The following is an 18394-nucleotide window of genomic DNA, read 5'->3' on the forward strand; positions in this document are numbered from 1 at the left end:
AGACACTGTCGGAAACTCTTTCCTAAAGGAAAACAAAAAAAGAAAAGACATGTGTCACATAAGGATTAGGGATGATGGTCCAAAAAAGTCCAAAAAACCTGCAGTTTTCCTTTAAATTTTGATGTGTAAAAGTGACTATTTAGGTGTTATTTCCTGTCTCCAGGGCAGTAATAATGTTAAATGTTAAAACCTAGATTTAGATAAACATGTTTTCTATACTCTGACTAGGAAAATATTCCCTTTATTAATATTGAGTCATACTTTGTGGAAATTAACCAGGACCAAGTGCTTCCATTATCGACTCAATACGGGTGTTGAACCTATTAAACACAATAAGCAGGGAATTTCATTATAGTAATGGTAATGGTTTTATTTCATTTGAACATGCATCAGATTACAATTGAATGCATCACATAATCAGTTCACAGTTCCACATGTCCAAAAGGAGTAGGAAGAAGCAAAGCTTATTAAATCCTATACCCCTCCATCTGGTACTTTTACAATCAGTAACTGTTACATTTGTTCACTTCCTGCTTTCCTAACATAGTTTTTTTTTTTGTCACATACCGAAGTACGAGGTGATATGAGCATCCAATGACATAATGGGTACCATAGTAAGTGTCAATATAGTGATATATATAGCACATCATGACTGGTTCAAGACTCTTCATCCTTGTATTTAGCAAACATCAACTGCTTGTATTGTTTCTTGAATTGGCTCATCGTTGTGCATTGTTTGAGGTCCTTACTCAATCCATTCCATAGTTTGATTCCACATACTGAAATGCTATGGCTTTTTAATGTAGTCCTAGCATATACGTAAGTGTTTCAAATGTAGTTCTTCCCTGAGATCATATTTCTCCTCTCTTGTAGAGAAGTATTGGATGACATTTTTAGGTAATTGGTTATTTTTAGCCTTATGCATTATTTTAGCTGTTTGAAGATGAACTATATCAGCAAGTTGAAGTATTTGTGATTTTAGAAATAAGGAGTTAGTATGTTCTCTGTAGGCGGCATTATGAATTATCCTTACTGACCTTTTTTGCAGTACATTTAGCAAGAGAAGATTGCTTTTATAGTTATTACCCCATATTTCCACACAATATATGTTATCATGATAATGGTCAATGAGTGGCAGGAACATTGATTTTTATGCCCGTTTTTTTACAGTGTTTTTTTTAAAACACCAGAGAGAAACACCAGTTAGAGTAGCAAGTGTTGTCTTGTATTTTGGTGGTAGCGTCATAGTCTGGAGCTGCATGAGTGCTGCGGTTCATTTAAGGGGAAGTACGACATACGTACTGAAGCAGAGCATGATTCCCATCTAGACCTGAACCCAACTGAGCATCGGTGTCGAACATCAGCAGGTTTCATGTTAGCATGCAGATTCCAGTAACCCGTGCAGCGTGCTTGAATTCCATGGCAGTAAGGATAGTGGAATCCATTTTTAGTTAATTTTCTGTAACGTTGCCCCTTTAGCGGACTGTAGTGTGGTTTATTTCGCCGAGACAGATATTTCTTCTGGTCCAGTAGCAACTATCATATTTGATAAAGAGTGTGTCTGATGACTGACATGTATAAAAATTGGCTGCACAAATGTAAACATATTCAATGGAAATGAATAAAAACAAAAAACCCATTGCATCAAACTGTGTGTGTGTAAACACAGAAAAGTCCCAACCCAAACATGGGCCACCATGAAAGCAGTCTTTTATTTAGTCCTTCTAGTGGTCATAAGAACAGATGATTGTGGGATGACTGATGCAGCTTGGTATTGAACAACAGACCCATGCGGTATTATTTTTTTTTTTTTATGGAGGAAGATCATAATCAAGTCACAAGAAAACAAAATACAAGACACCGTCAATTGGATATTTATTGTAATCTGGACTTAACAGGTTGGACCAAACAGAACAGAACTCTCATTGCCGCAAGTAGGGCAGTTTATCGCAGGTCATTAATAATAATAAGCATGACAAGAGGATATGAATCACAATTTGAATGACAAATATGGCAAAAAAGGTACCTGGGAAGCCCTGGACTTTGTCCCCTGGTATGGCATCGCATGGTGGGTCGAGGATTTCCATCTTGTCTGGAGAGCTGGCACCCGCCTCTCATTTCGGCAGACTTCAGGTTCCACAGCAGAACTGCCTTGTGGTTCTGCATCTGTAAGAATGAGGAAACAACATATAGTCAATAGTAAGGATTATTAACTTCACTAGGGGGGATGCACGGTGGACAAGTGGATAGCGCGCAGACCTCATAGCTAGGTCACCCGAGTTCAATCCCACCCTTCGCCATCTCTGCATGTTGTCCCCGTGTATGTGTGGGTCCTAATTTGGGTTGTGGGGGTATGCTGGAGCCTATCCCAGCTGACTTCGGGCGAGAGGCGGGCTACACAGTGGTGCACACCGGTCGCCAGCCAATCGCAGGCCACATACAGACAATACCTATGGACAATTTACATTTACATTTTTAGAATGTGGGAGGAGGCTGCACGGCGGACGAGTGGTTAGCGCACAGACCTCACAGCTAGGAGACCCGAGTTCAATTCCACCCTCGGCCATCTCTGTGTGGAGTTTGCATGTTCTCCCCGTGCATGCGTGGGTTTTCTCCGGGTACTCCGGTCTCCTCCCACATTCCAAAAACATGCTAGGTTAATTGGTGACTCCAAATTGTCCATAGGTGTGAATGTGAGTGTGAATGGTTGTTTGTCTATATGTGTCCTGTGATTGGCTGGCGACCAGTCCAGGGTGTACAAGCGGTAGAAAATGAATGAATGAATGAATGAACTTGATGGCAACAGCTGCATTTAAAGTATCATAAGTGGTCAGCGGGTGGCACGGCGGTCTAGTGGTTAGCGCACAGACCTCACAGCTAGGAGACCCGAGTTCAATTCCACCCTCGGCCATCTCTGTGTGGAGGTTGCATATTCTCCCCGTGCATGCGTGGGTTTTCTCCGGGTACTCCGGTTTCCTCCCACATTCCAAAAACATGCTAGGTTAATTGGCGACTCCAAATTGTCCATAGGTATGAATGTGAGTGTGAATGGTTGTTTGTCTATATGTTTGATTGGTTGGCCACCAGTCCAGCGTGTACCCCGCCTCTCGCCCACAGACAGCTGGGATAGGCTCCAGCACCCCCGCGACCCTCGTGAGGAAAAAGCAGTAGAAAATGAATGAATGAATAAGTGGTCAGCGTCCATCTACCTCTGCATGCGCTTTAAAATGCTATGTTTTCCTTCCTTTCCAGAAAATGGGTAGAAACAAGCTGAACCGTGGGGGATCCAACGGCATGACCAGCCCACTGACCACGGTCCATATCCATATCCACCAGCTCCCCCTGACCTGCATCTTCATCTCCACGTTAGACAACAGTCAGTATGAGTTGGTGTATTTGATGCTTGGGATTGAAGCATCTGGGACTGCTTTCACACAGTCTGAGTTTCTAGGATTTTTTACAGCCCGGCACAAACTGGCTAAAAGAAGGGAAGGCCAGAGGAAACAATGAAAGGCATCTGCCAGGAATAAGATTTAATCTCCTCCAATAAAAGTGGAGGCAGCCACAAGCAAAAACAAAACATTTCCAAACAAACAGCTGACCGAAAAGGGCCTCTTAAAATCAACGCAATTTAATCAAACGCAGATGCCCCGTTTTGTTATGCTGACTTATTCTGACTTGACCACTTTTAACAATTGAAATCCAATAAATTTGCTCTGATTTTATGATGACGGGGTTTACCACTGCACGAAATACTGCTTTTGGAGAAACGCATCACCACCTGATATGAGAAATGTTCCCAGATGAAATGAAGACGGTTGCATCTGTTCAACCGCTTTAAAAGACAAGCTAATAATAGCTTCAGTGTAGATCAACAATCAGACACGTTACTTACGACTTCAAAGGGATTCATCATGGGAAGAATGTTCATTTGCACTCCATCTGTCACCTTTTTTTGTCCTTCGACAGCGGCGGCAGAGGTGGAAGAGTGTGTCGGAACAGCAGGCTGGGTGTTGAATACTCACATCCAGTACGTCCAGATCTGTGGCAAAGGAAAAAACATTCCATACCAACCATACACTAACATGTGTAGGGAGGCCTACAAGGTCTCCAATAGACTCCATCAGGGGAGGCAACATTTTACAAGAAACAGGCAAAATATTAAGGGAAAAAAGTTGTCATCTATTTTTATAAAGAATATTGAAATATTATGAAGAAGATCTAATTTTAGTACTAAAGTTGCAAGATTAATATTACTTTTTGTGTAAAAAACAAAAATTGAATGCAAATCAGGTTGCAGAAAAGTGAAGTTATAAGAATAAAGTCAAAATATTATGGCAATAAACTTGGTTATACGCAATTTTATGAGAATAAAGAGGAAACTATATTCATTCATTCATTCATTTTCTACCGCTTTTTCCTCACGAGGGTCGCGGGGGGTGCTGGAGCCTATCCCAGCTGTCTTTGGGTGAGAGGCGGGGTACACTCTGGACTGGTCGCCAGCCAATCACAGGGCACAGGAAACTATATTTGAAACATTTAATATGAGAAACAAAACTAAATAATGTTGTAATTTTTGGACAATTAGGTTGGGGAAAAGTTATATTATAGAAATATTATGGCAAAAATAATATGATAAGAAGAAAATTTTATTAGTATTATTTTTTTTTAAACAGCAAAAATGGGAAAATAATACCAAAGGCCAAAATAAATAAGGCTAAAGGCTAAAAATAAGCAATTACCTAACAATGGCATTAAATACTTCTCTACAAGAGAGGAGAAATATGATCTCAGGGAAGAACTACATTTGAAACAATTATACGTATGCTAGGACTACGTTAAAAAGCCATAGCATTTCAGTATGTGGAATCAAACTATGGAATGGATTGAGTAAGGACCTCAAACAATGCACAACGATGAGCCAATTCAAGAAACAATACAAGCAGTTCATTCATTCATTCATTTTCTACCGCTTTTCCTCACGAGGGTCGCGGGGGGTGCTGGAGCCTATCCCAGCTGTCTTCGGGCGAGAGGCGGGGTACACCCTGGACTGGTCGCCAGCCAATCACAGGGCACATATAGACAAACAACCATTCACACTCACTTTCATACCTATGGACAATTTTCAATTAACCTAGCATGTTTTTGGAATGTGGGAGGAAACCGGAGTACCCGGAGAACATGCCCGGTGGGATTGAACCCTGGTCTCCTAGCTGTGAGGTCTGCGCGCTAACCCCTAGACCACCGTGGCGCCCTACAAGCAGTTGATGTTTGCTAAATACAAGGATGAAGAGTCTTGAACCAGTCATGATGTGCTATATATATCACTATATTGACATTTACTATGGTACCCATTATGTCATTGGATGGTCATATCACCTCTTACTTTGGTACGTGACAAAAAAACCCCAAAAAAAACACTTAAACTATATTAGGAAAGCAGGAAGTGAACAAATGTAACAGTTACTGATTGTAAAAGTACCAGATGGAGGGGTAGGATTTAATAAGCTTTGCTTCTTCCTACTCCTTTTGGACATGTGGAACTGTGAACTGATTATGTGATGCATTCAATTGTAATCCGATGCATGTTCAAATGAAATTAAACCATTACCATTAATTACCATTACCCCCAACTAAGAAATATTTTGTGCAGCGGTGAATCCCCTCATCACAAAAATTCCAACATCACTGGCTTCCGACTGCTCTATTCTCACGATACAGCTTTGAAAAATGTCATGTTTGCTTATGTTTTAAAGTAAATGTCATCGATACATGACCCGTTACTCAGGCAATTAAGAAATAAAGTACATAGAGCAAGACTTATGATTTACTCATGGAATGCAGCATACATCAAGCAAAAACAATGCCGACACTTGTTCATGCTTCTCCAAATGAGATCAGCCTTTCTTGTTATTACACTGCTGGTCCTGTTTAAATCTGATAACTTTTTGTAAGAAAACAACTCTTTGATCCTTTAAAAAAAATAAATCATAAATTAAGTCCAGCACTTTTTAATATTCTCCTCCCTGTGTCTTATATGTACATTTTATTTTTCTAGTTTCGCTTTGGTTGTTTATAAGCTCCACACTCTACGGCCAGAGATCACCTTGTTTTAGTATTTGCATACATTGCATACGTTCATACAAGTGGTGGCAGCCTCCTGCACTAGTTTTCCGATGATAGGCCCACAGAGGATGATCAGGCAGTCGAGATTGGTCCAGGGGGTAGGCAGTGTGAGCCCTATGATTCCGACATGCACGTCATGTTCCCTGTGGAAGAATAGATCCAGGTCTAGAGGTACCGAACCGCTCGGGGATGCAACCACAGTCTTTAAACATTCTGTTAACTTTTCCACACTGTTAAAACATTTGTTACGGGTCAGCAACGCTATCCCTGCCATAAGTAGACCACATTCTACCGCACATTTGTCCACGGTCTGTTTAGTGTGATGGATGTCAAAACCAGTCCATTTTAAAACAAGCCACTCCGCTGGAACATTCAGCAGCTTGGAAGTGTTTAGTTTAAAGTCTTGAAAGAAATGGTAAATCTTACTAACCTAAAGTGAGTACCATGTACTCAAAACAGAATCGAACACAGCAGTCAGCATCACGGTGCCGCTTAATGTCCAGACACACTTTTTATCCAGCCATTCATTTTCTATGCCGCTTATCCTCACTAGGGTCGCAGGTATGCTGGAGCCTATCCCAGCTGTCTTCTGGTACTATGGCATTCTCAAGTATTGATAATTAACAGCCGTTCATATCAAACTATGGATGTCTACATTCTCTAGTATTCTATACGTGTCAATTGGAGGGTTGTCCACTGTGATCTGGAGGTCCAATCTCCCTAGCTAAAACCGGCTTCAACTACAGTATCAGGCCAGACCCTGGAAATAATGAGTGGAGGGGGGCGGGGGGAACCAAAGAACTCATCAGATATAACTGATCTAAATAAATTTGGTGCCTTTGGAACAATCACAACCACAATCGAGCATCTGGAGCCATTTTCTACCGCTTTTTCCTCACGAGGGTCGTGGGGGGTGCTGGAGCCTATCCCAGCTGTCTTCAGGCGAGAGGCAGGGTACACCCTGGACTGGTCGCCAGCCAATCACAGGGCACATATAGACAAACAACCATTCACACTCACATTCATACCTATGGACAATTTGGAGTCGCCAATTAACCTAGCATGTTTTTGGAATGTGGGAGGAAACCGGAGTACCCGGAGAAAACCCACGCATGCATGGGGAGAACATGCCGAGGGTGGAATTGAACCCTGGTCATAAAGCAACAAACATTCATTCATTCATTTTCTACCGCTTATCTTCACGAGGGTTGCGCGGGGGTGCTGGAGCCTATCCCAGCTGTCTTCAGGCGAGAGGCGGGGTACACCCTGGACTGGTCGCCAGCCAATCACAGGGCACATATAGACAAACAACCATTCACACTCACTCAGGAAACCGGAGTACCCGGAGAAAACCCACGCATGCACGGGGAGAACATGCAAACTCGAGGGTGGAATTGAACCCTGGTCTCCTAGCTGTGAGGTCTGCGCCCTAACCACTAGACCGCCGTGCCGCCCTCATCTGGAGCCAAATCATCTGTTTTTGTTAGGCAACTGTTGAAAGTCAAACTCTTAGTTTGTTCACATCCTCCAACATTATGTTACTTTATAAAGCATTATTATTATTATTTTAAATGGTCGCTGACCAAAGTTGACCAAAGTGGTTGAATCTTAAGGCCTTAAATCTTAAATCGGGACATAGTCAAACTATCCTCATATTTTCGATATCTATGTACATTTTTTAAGCCGTGAGGTGAATAAGGTCAACAAGATTTGATGAACAGCCCCAATGAATGACAAGTTGCATTTATATACTGAAAATCCCGGGCCCTTTTCACATATTTCATCATGGAAAACCAACTCCATGCAATCGGTTGGAACTTGGAATCCAAAAAAAAAAAAGCAAATGGTCAACAGTGTTGTTTGGAAAACCATCTCAAGATGGGCAAGAACATATTTTGGGTGGAGAGTGCTGACAGAAAGACAAACCTCCATAGACTCTCTCTGGCTGCAGTCGAAAGACAAGTTCTCGTATGTGGCTTCGTGCCGCTTTGTCGTACTTCACAATGACCAATATGGTCCAGGCAATCCAAGTGTTGGTTATCTATGAGGAACATCATCAAGCTCCACCAACTTGTATGTTCATCCTAGCAGAACAAGTGGCTTCACATTTGAAAACAACAATAATACCTATTGTATTTGTCGATACTTTAACTGATCTCCTGACAAGACTTCAGGAATCCAACCATGGATCGTCAAAGAATGTCAGCTTGCATACATGAATAACACATTGGCTGGAGTTGTGTTTGCACTAAAAAGGAACACAAAAAGAAAATGTCCGATGGAAAAAGTTGCCTGGGAAGAGATGTTGGATGTGAAGATGGTTTGTTGGGATGAGCAAGTACTGTAGTATCTGCGAGTATCTGTTCACCCATTTAAATGATCCGTATTTGTGTCTGTACTAGGAAAGGGCGGGGCATAAACCGGACATGGGTGTGGTTTAACCACAAGCAGTTTTCCGACTGACTTTAATTCACCAGCCAACACCCGAAACAAGCAGACAAAAAAAAAAAATCGTCAGTGACTGATGCACAATCGCGCCCGTTGAAACAAGTTTAAGATTAGAAGATGCATACTGAAACATATTGAGAGGGGAGTAATATTTTATGTATGGCTCATGTCAGCATTTCTGCGCATTACAATGTTGCATACAATGTTACTGTCTTCGGGCAAGAGGCAGGGTACACCCTGGACTTGTGGCCAGCCAATCACAGGGCACATATAGACAAACAACCATTCACACTCACATTCATACCTATGGACAATTTGGAGTCCAAATTTAAAACACTGAAAAATGAAAGGATGACAAAGATCACTGTGAGTTTGTAAAGTAATGCTATGAGGTTGTATGTATTACAACAAAAACTGCATCCCAGCTTTGTGCTATAGGTTAAAAAGCATATCGGTATTTAAATGGTAATGGTTTAATTTCATTTGAACATGCATCAGATTACAATTGAATGCATCACATAATCAGTTCACAGTTCCACATGTCCAAAAGGAGTAGGAAGAAGCAAAGCTTATTAAATCCTACCCCTCCATCTGGTACTTTTATAATCAGTAACTGTTACATTTGTTCACTTCCTGCTTTCCTAATATAATTTAAGTTTTTTTTATTTTAATTTTAATTTTTTTAAATTAAAAATTCAATTTTTTATTTTGGGTCACATACCGAAGTACGAGGTGATATGACTTTTACAATCAGTAACTGTTACATTTGTTCACTTCCTGCTTTCCTAATATAATAAAAAAATATTGTTTTTAAAATAAAAAATTCTATATATTTATTTAGTATTTATTTAATTTATTTATTTATTTTGGGCCACGTACCGAAATACGAGGTGATATGAGCCTCCAATGACATAATGGGTACCATAGTACGTGTCAATATAGTGATATATATAGCACATCATGACTGGTTCAAGATCCACCCTCGGCCATCTCTGTGTGGAGTTTGCATGTTCTCCCCGTGCATGCGTGGGTTTTCTCCGGGTACTCCGGTTTCCTCCCACATTCCAAAAACATGCTAGGTTAATTGGCGACTCCAAATTGTCCATAGGTATGAATGTGAGTGTGAATCCCGCCTCTCGCCCGAAGACAGCTGGGATAGGCTCCAGCACCCCCGCGACCCTCGTGAGGAAAAAGCGGTAGAAAATGAATGAATGAATGAATGAATCACTGGTTCAAGACTCATCCTTGTATTTAGCAAACATCAACTGCTTGTATTGTTTCTTGAATTGGCTCATTGTTGTGCATTGTTTGAGGTCCTTACTCAATCCATTCCATAGTTTGATTCCACATACTGAAATGCTATGGCTTTTTAACGTAGTCCTAGCATATAAGTGTTTCAAATTGAGTTTTTCCGAGATCATATGAGAACCTGATATGAGAAATGTTCCTACATGAAATGAGCTTTTGAACTAAAGATGTTTGCATCTGGTCGACTGCTTTAAAAGATGACTAAATGTCACTTTAATAGCTTGAATATCGATAATGAAACACAGCACACAATGTGTTAGTTGATGGGCATCACAAGTCAATATGTATTTGGTCGCTACTATTGAGTGCTGCTGGATTTTTACGAGGGTCTTCACAAAATGCTTTTTTAATTGTGGGGAACCTGATATGAGAAATGTTCCTAGATGAAATGAGCTTTTGAACAAAAGATGGTTGCATCTGGTCGACTGCTTTAAAAGACGACAAAATATCACTTTAATAGTTTCAATGTAGATCAACAGACAATGACACGGCACACAACGTGTTGCTTGATGGACATCAAAAGTCAATTTTAATGGCACGTCACGACTTCAAAAGTATTCATAATGGGAAGAATGTTAATGTGCAGTCCATCTGTCAACTTTTTCCTCTGGTTTCATTTTGTTGTCACTTGGGAGAGTACTTGACAGCGGCGGCAACGGAGGTTGCAGAGTGTGCCGGAGCAGCAGGCTGGGGAGGAGCGGCATGGGAAGAGCACTCAGTGCTGCCTTCCACTTTTGGCACGGATACATCCAACACTGTCGCAAAAGAAGCAGATTCCGTCATGTGACTTTTGACTATCATGATTCACTTACTTTAATGTAAGATGTGGAGCAAAGCCTTAAATTGTATTTTGATGTTTCAGTGGTGGGCATGTAGACGTGGGGGCAGATCGGAAGAGGTGTCATATCCACGAGGAAGGTTTTTCCAACATTGCTATCATGAAAACATGGAAATTCAAAAGCACAAGTGTACCCGAATGCAACTTTTTCACTTCCGTTACGATGCCGATATTGCAGCCTTGAGTATCAGCTGACTGGGGGGGGGGTTGTTTTGCCAGGATCCTGATCCTGATTCCTGTTTTGTGGTGCTGCTTCACCCCGAACTCACACTGACTCAGTTACGACTCCTTTCCCGATCCAGTCCGACTCACACTGAATCCGTTGGGGCTCCTTTCCCGATCCAGTCCGGCTTTCCACAAAGTGCCACTCACACTGACTCCGGTAGATGTAGCGGCAAGCTTGACGAGAGAGCGCTCCGGAGTCTGAAAACAAGCTAAACCCCAAACGATTCTTTCCGTTGTACCGTACGGTCGCCTGGAACGGAGCTGCACCGCACAGAACTAGTGTGAGCCTATGACAGGGATTTCAATCAGTGGAATTCTTCCCGCAAACCGCAACAAAGCCGTGTCGGATTCAGTGTCCGGGGTCAAATGTGCAGAGTCTGCAGTCTGACCTTAAAAAGTCAGTTCATGCCGGAAAAGCCTCCAATGTGGCTGAATTTTAACAATTCTGCAAAGATGAGTGGGCCAAAATTCCTCCACAGCGCTGGAAGAGACTCATTGCAAGTTATTGCAAACGCTTGATTGCAGTTGTTGCTGCTAAGGGTGGACCAACCAGTTATTGGGTTTAGGGGGCAATCACTTTTTCACACACGGCTATGTAGGTTTGAATTTTTTTCTGCCCTTAATAAATGTTCCATTTGAAAAAAATGCTTTTGTGTTTAGTTAATATTTACATTTGTTTACATTTAAGTGTGACAAACAAACAAAATAATAAATCAGAAAGGGGGCAAACACTTTCACACCACTGGAGTAGAGTGCTAATATGGTATTGTAGATTCTACTATATGGAAAATGACAATAAAGGGCATTCTGATTTTGATATTGATATTCATATCAGACTGATTAATATTGCATTGGGACATCCCTAAAAAGTCCCTCTTCTCTCAAAAGTGGAGCAAACAAATGGAGGTGTTAGATGTTCCAAAACAGGCTCTAGGGCAGGGGTGGGCAAATATTTTGACTCGTGGGCTGCATTGAGTTAACAAAATTGTCTCGGGGGCCAGAACATATATTTAATACACACACACACACACACTATTTTATGCTTATAATTTTGAACTCACGTCTCCTAGCTGAGAGGTCTGTGCGCTAACCACTTGATCACCGTGCAGCCCAGTTTTGTTTTGTTTTTGTTTTTTTTTACGAAATAAGACATCCGACTTGCAAGTCATGTTGCCAGTTTGTATGTTAAAAGTTGAAATACTTAGAAAGCAACTGGCGGGCCGGATTCAAACACTTAGTGGGCCGCATGTGGCCCCCGGGCTGTAGTTTGCCCACCCCTACTCTAGGGACATATATTTTCGTCATAAAAAATCACTTTTAACAAGTGTCAATGAAAACTGAAATAACGGAGTCGGTTTTTAAGTCTTTACCTTTAACTCCTCTACTCCTTTCTTTCTCCAGCAGCTGCCGTTTCAGTTCATCAATGTCCTGCTTCAGTTTGGCATTCTCCGCCAGCAGTTTCTTCTCCTTTCTGAGGTTGGCTTGGATGGCTGCAAGGAGGCAAGCTATTGTTACTTTCCAGCAAAACCATGTACTTTCCAAAGCCACGACAGAACGGAGGCTAAACTGTGGACTTACTGGCGTTTTCTTTGAGCAGCTCAACGTGTTCTATGAGGTATTCAATGAGCATGTCAGCTTCAGCTGTTCTCTGCTCCAGCATTGCCAAAGGGTTGGAACTTGACATCTTGATCAAGGAAGCCTGTGAGAGGCATGGGGGGGCACCGTCAGTGGAAACATGCGTATTGAAATATGGATGTGAGTGTGAATGACCAACATCTTTAATTTGAGGGAAGGAGCTCATCAATGAAATCACCTAGAGAAACTGATCACAGAGAAAACCTGCAGTTTCTTGGCCCTACATTGACATCATCCATTTTTCTTCGCTTATCTGGGTTCGGGTTGCGGGGGGGCAGCCGACTCAGTAGGGAAGCCCAGAATTCCCAGTCCCCGGCCACCCCCTCCAGCTCCACCAGGAGGACAGCAAGGCAATCCAGGCCAGCTGTGAGACATAATCCCTCCAGCATGTCCTAGTAGGACTGCCTTTTCCGGACTGGGCATGCCCAGAACACCTCACCAGGGAGGCATCCGGAGAAGCGGCTCTACTCTGAGCCCCTCCCGGATGTGTTCTAAACATACACATTAAATCATGTGACTTGTAAGCTTGAGTGGCATCCTTTGATGACACTTAAACTCTTCATAAAAGCCACTCATCAATGAATCAGAGTATCGTTGTACTATCGAGATGTAGTTAGAAGACACCACACCATGTTTGATTCACATTACCAGGTTCATAGACAGTTACGCATTCAAATGGTAACGTAATAAAACCTGTGCTATTAAAATCAGCTACTGAAGAGACCCAGGCAAAACAAGGGGTCGACATGTTCAAATCACAAACACATGGCCAACTAGCAAACCGGTGTAACAGCGGGGTTGGACAACCACACGTTAGCAAAAGCATGCAGTGCCAAGTGATGAGTTTGTGGCCAGTCGCAAAGTTAGCGTCAGATTTCTGCTCTCTCCTTCTCAATTATCTCTAAGTTCATTTACCGTATTTTGTGGACTATATGTTGCTCCGGAGTATAAGTCGCACAAGGCCAAAAATGCAGAATTAGATCGAAAAAAAACAGATAAATCCCACTGGAGTATAAGTCGCATTTTTTGCGGGTAATTTATTTTACAAACTACTTGACCAAAACAGACATTACGTCCTCTTGGAAGGAAAGTTCTAACAATAATAAAATAATAGAGAACAGTCTGAATAGGTGTAAGATATGCTAACACAATGGTTATTCAGCTACACAAAAAATAAACATAAACAGAAAATGTGTCCAGTGTTTATGTAACATAAACAGTTTTTTCATTTATAAGTCACTCTGGAGTATAAGTCGCAGGAACAGCCAACCTATGAAAAAAGTGCGACTTGTGCAGAAATACGTACAAAAATAAACGGCTGTCCATTGGTCATCATGTAGCTGGTTTGTACTTGTTAACCATGTCAAGAATGTTTAATTTATTTAGCGCCAACACGGATTTAATAACACAGGATGCAACCCCTGAACGATGCCCAGCTGGGGGCTTTCACATTCTTTGCCATGATATCTGTGGGAGCAATGGCCTTCCTCTACCGCAAACTCATCATCAAAATCCTGGGATAGTTCCAAATCCCCAAGACCCTCACACTCCCCAGACTGGACCAGCATGGTAGGACTTGACAACCTATTTTATCTTTGATGTATGTACAAGTACACACAAGTAATAATACGCATTAACTTGATATTAAATTAATCATAACCAAGATAATTCAATTCGGTGCTGACTTATTATAGTGAATACAAATTAATGTCAATTTCTGCATAATAAGGATTAAATGTAACATGATACACTTCTAAAAAAAAACTAATGTATGAGTATCATTCAACTGACTTATGGTCAGGTGGTCATACCTTGGGTATTGGTCAGGGCTCCTTCCACCCAAGCGATCCTTCCCACGATGAAGCACTACGACCCTCCGGACCCAAAGCGGCTGTCTTGGCGCTAGGACTTCTACTCTTTGAATTTTGTTCTGTAAAAGCCACTAATTAGAAATCTTAATAAACCTGATTTGTAAAGTTTGCAGACTCACCAATGTTTTGTTTCAGGGTCGGACACTGAAGTTCACGCGAACTCTCGCCGAGATGATATTCTTTTACCTTAGAAGCTCTTGTGAGCTTTGTGAGATATCTGCTGTGATGTTGCATGTCATGTTACTAGGATGTATGGATGACATCGTCACTGTCCTCGCTGAGGAGCACGGTTGCCTGGAAACCATCAAGGTAGTCTTTAAACCTCATGTATTATGAGAATGGTGCTTTTCATTAAAGCGCAATAATACCTAAAGCCGGGGGCTTTTTTCTCTAAAATATGATCAAATCCTGCGAGAAGTCTTGCGCGAAGTCGTGCATGACAGGTTTTAAACTGTGCTGTCATTTGAAACCCTCTAATTTAGAAAGTTGACTATTGAATACATTTTTTGAAGGAGCTGCCCGAGAATGTTCTGGAGCTACTACGAAAAATTCTTGACCTTCCTTCCTCTCAAATGTGTGTCATTTCCTGTTTATCAAGACGCTTTAAAAAAAAAGTGACATTCACTAGATTAAAGGTTTTTTTTTAATGTTCCATCTCTATGTGTGACATCACAGGCCAACCCCGAACAAGCTACACAGGTGTTCGATGCCGCTTCTCGTCATCACTATGCTGTGCACATCTGTAGCTCCCGGAGGACATCGCTTATCTTTACAAAAGGTCTGGAACCAAATACTGACAAACCATTCATAGTCAATTCCTCTAGCTCTATTGACTAACACGAAGCAGTTAGAGGAGAGAACAGGAGTAAAAAACAAAGCTGTTGATGACAAAATCACATTTCATGCAGCAATGTGATTAACCCTAAAACTGCACAAAATTCCAATTATGCATTCATTCTTGTTTCATTGATTTTCTTCATAGTTCTGTTGTTGCTTGACATGTACATACAGTATTAGATATACTGCAGGAGATCCACAAAACAATGTGAATAACTGATGTTTGCCCTCAATAGGGTTGCCAGCCATAATATAACACTTAGTTATTAAATAGCACGTGTGGTGGCTAGTATATGACATCAGAGGGGATTTAATACCTTTCTCCTTATGACCCTTCTCCTTCTCCAGAGTGAGTGTTCTGCAGGTCTTCCTCCCAGCAGTTGAAGTTCCCAGTAGCAGGCATTACAAGAACAGACATTGTCCTCACTTCGGTAATTCTCTTGGGAGTTCATGGTGCCTTGGGAGGACAGAACAGAGGAAGCGCATGAAAGAAAGAGGACATAGCACGTGGAGTTGGGGGAGGAACAACGGTTGGCGGGCAAGATGGCAGCCCATTGAACTGGGATGCTTAAGGTTTGTGGGACAAGACGCTAGGCATCACAGGGGCCAACCAGCATAACAACAGTGTAGCTCCCCAAAGAGTTACATAGCGTCTGGCGATCTTTTAGAACTCTATTCTGATCTGAATACACCAACAACAGTGCAATTCCAACACCATATATGTATCTCCAACTCACAAACTCAGCTTCCAAATGACACTCCCTCATTGTCACTACCGAGTGTCCCTGAATGTATCCGAACATCACAATAACGGTGTTATCATGCGTGTATATGTGATCTAAGTAAACAAAGACAAACTAAGTGGATACTCTTGTTTTTGTTATTCTTATTATGAATTGTTATTATTCACTCACTTTGTGACTCTAAATGCGGTTGCACAATTTGTTCGGAAATCCCAGAAAATAAACAAAAAACATGCATTAAACTTAAATGACTTTGTGTCTTTGAAGGCAACCCCCTGTTGTTCATTACACAATTAAAGTCTAATACAAATATTCTGTGACTATGAAGAAATTAGTGTTAGATTTGCATTTTCAGGTAATTTGAAGATGTTCATCAAAGATTTCAATCCTAGCCACTTTTTAAACGCTGTTGCTCTGCCATTTTTTTATCATTTTGACAGACTTTTAAGGGCACACAGAATATTTTTGCCTAAAGCTATATAAACATGGGATTCTACCTTATTACGTTCTTTAGTAATCAGCAGTAGAAGGTGAGTTTCAGCAAAATATCAGTTCTCAACAAAAAACTGAGAGAAAAGGCCTTTGTGATACATTTCAAGCATGACTTTCACTTTGACACAAATGTAGCCTAAATGTCAAAATATTTATGCCACAATATAAACAACCCATAAAATGGTTGTTTTACATGAAAATAACAAGATGTGCCTGTACTTGTTGCGGAGCATGGATTTCAGTGCACTTGTGCCACCTTGTGTCCGTTTTTGGAGCTCAAAACTGCATCAGATATCTTATTGTGGAATTGCATCATCACTTATTTGTGCCTCCTATGGGAAAAAACATAAAAGACGTATAAATACACCTTTGGGAGTGAGCGGTTGGGTTGAAGAGAACATATACAAACAGGTATGTCTTTGGTAGAGAATGATTAACATGATTAATCCAGAGAACATGATTAATTTGAAAACTAATCTGATGAAAATATTTAATAATTTGACCGCCCTAATAAATACACAAGATGAGCAAAGTGGACAGTGAGATAAAGCTTTCAACCCACCATGGGCAGACTCATTTATGTTCATTCTCCCCTCTGGAAGTACAAGACCATGGCACTAATAAAAAGTAGCAATATGAAATGCCACTTTTTCCCGAAAAAGTCTGAACTAAGGTCAGGTTTATTTGGACGTGTCGGCTCCGTTTATTGAACACAACACTCCAGCAAAACCCCGCCAAACCTGTCACCTATAGTCGCATTCCCTTGGCGTCATCTGTGCGCCCACTCTACTGAAACCCCGCCAAACCTGTCACCTATAGTCGCATTTCCTTGACGTCATCTGTGCGCCCACTCTACTGAAACCCCGCCAAACCTGTCACCTATAGTCGCATTTCCTTGACGTCATCTGTGCGCCCACTCTATAGCCAATCAATTCACACCAAATTAAAAGTGAATATGGGTCGTTTCCTCCATTCAGGCCAAACATGAAAGCATAGACAAGGATACACGCATTGGTAACGGACAATTGAACTCTAAATGAGCATGTTTTGGCACCAGAGATCGAAGTGGACATCCCGCAGTGCCACCTGTACAGCTGTAGTCTCCACAGTCACGTCAAATTAACGCGTCTCCCATCCCGACCTTGTCTTACTAGTGGCAGACTCGGTCTAAGCCTGCGACACTTAGTCATTTGGGTCTTACATCGGGTCTTACATCATCTTTAGATGCACATCACTTTTTCCTCAGCAGTTCCAGCCTTTTTGCACCTCTGCTTCCACCTTGTGTGCTATGCTTAGTTGGCCACAAGGGGGCAATCTTGTACTGCTTTGTATAATCCAATTTATAGCAAACCTAATTTTAACGGATGGTTTTACCTCCATCAAGTAGTTTTCATTGTTTTGTTTTTTCTTTCGGCTTCAGTCTACAATTTCTAATAACATGGATTAAAAAAAATCCCATTGGCATTTAGTTGGGAGAATTTGGGCTATACTGAAATTCAGTGTCAGGTGTGCAATGACTGTATGCCATTACCTATGGGATACATTTGTTTTTAAATCTCTGCTTTGCAAATGCTGAACAGTCCTGCTTTCTGACCAAAAGATGGAAGACAACAATCCACAGGCAACAACCTCCCTCCTGCCAGCCTCAACACAGAATAGCCACGCTCCTCTGTAGTCCATTCGGCTTTTTTTTTTTTTTGCCAATAGGTCCTCTTGCCAACTCTGTCCCTGCAGTGGCCAGCCTCATTGTTGCATTCATTATTTGTGTTAAGGTCTGTTAATTACAGCCCCTCAGTATAAAAAAAAACAAAAAACAGATCAGACCTATTGAGCAGCATTGTGCCTAGAAGCAGGTGATACATCCCCACCTG

General features: G+C 41.5%; 1 protein-coding gene and 1 long non-coding RNA gene across 6 annotated transcripts; one reads left to right on the forward strand and one right to left on the reverse strand.

Annotated features, from left to right (window-relative positions):
• Window positions 1-10384: 10384 nt before the first annotated feature.
• On the reverse strand, window positions 10385-17280 carry LOC131098853 (aminoacyl tRNA synthase complex-interacting multifunctional protein 1-like). 5 transcript variants are annotated; one of them, XM_058046000.1, is made up of 8 exons: window positions 17086-17270; window positions 16743-16855; window positions 15606-15745; window positions 14571-14745; window positions 14392-14510; window positions 12524-12644; window positions 12316-12435; window positions 10385-10637 (listed from the first exon to the last, which is right to left on the reverse strand). In XM_058046000.1, the coding sequence occupies exons 6-8, from the start codon at window positions 12627-12629 to the stop codon at window positions 10507-10509; spliced, it is 357 nt and encodes a 118-aa protein (XP_057901983.1). In that variant the 5' UTR covers window positions 12630-12644; window positions 14392-14510; window positions 14571-14745; window positions 15606-15745; window positions 16743-16855; window positions 17086-17270; the 3' UTR covers window positions 10385-10506. The 5 variants fall into 5 exon arrangements, with proteins under 5 accessions (XP_057901983.1, XP_057901981.1, XP_057901980.1 ...); XM_058045998.1 differs by lacking the exon at window positions 16743-16855 and having other exon boundaries at window positions 12316-12450; window positions 17086-17280; XM_058045997.1 differs by lacking the exons at window positions 16743-16855; window positions 17086-17270 and having other exon boundaries at window positions 12316-12450; window positions 15606-16198.
• On the forward strand, window positions 14664-16283 carry LOC131098909 (uncharacterized). Its single transcript, XR_009117760.1, has 3 exons — window positions 14664-14760; window positions 15127-15229; window positions 15637-16283. It is a non-coding gene; the product is annotated as an uncharacterized LOC131098909 (long non-coding RNA).
• Window positions 17281-18394: the final 1114 nt, after the last annotated feature.

Source organism: Doryrhamphus excisus, chromosome 1, assembly GCF_030265055.1.
Source record: "Doryrhamphus excisus isolate RoL2022-K1 chromosome 1, RoL_Dexc_1.0, whole genome shotgun sequence".
Taxonomy (NCBI): Eukaryota; Metazoa; Chordata; class Actinopteri; order Syngnathiformes; family Syngnathidae; genus Doryrhamphus; species Doryrhamphus excisus.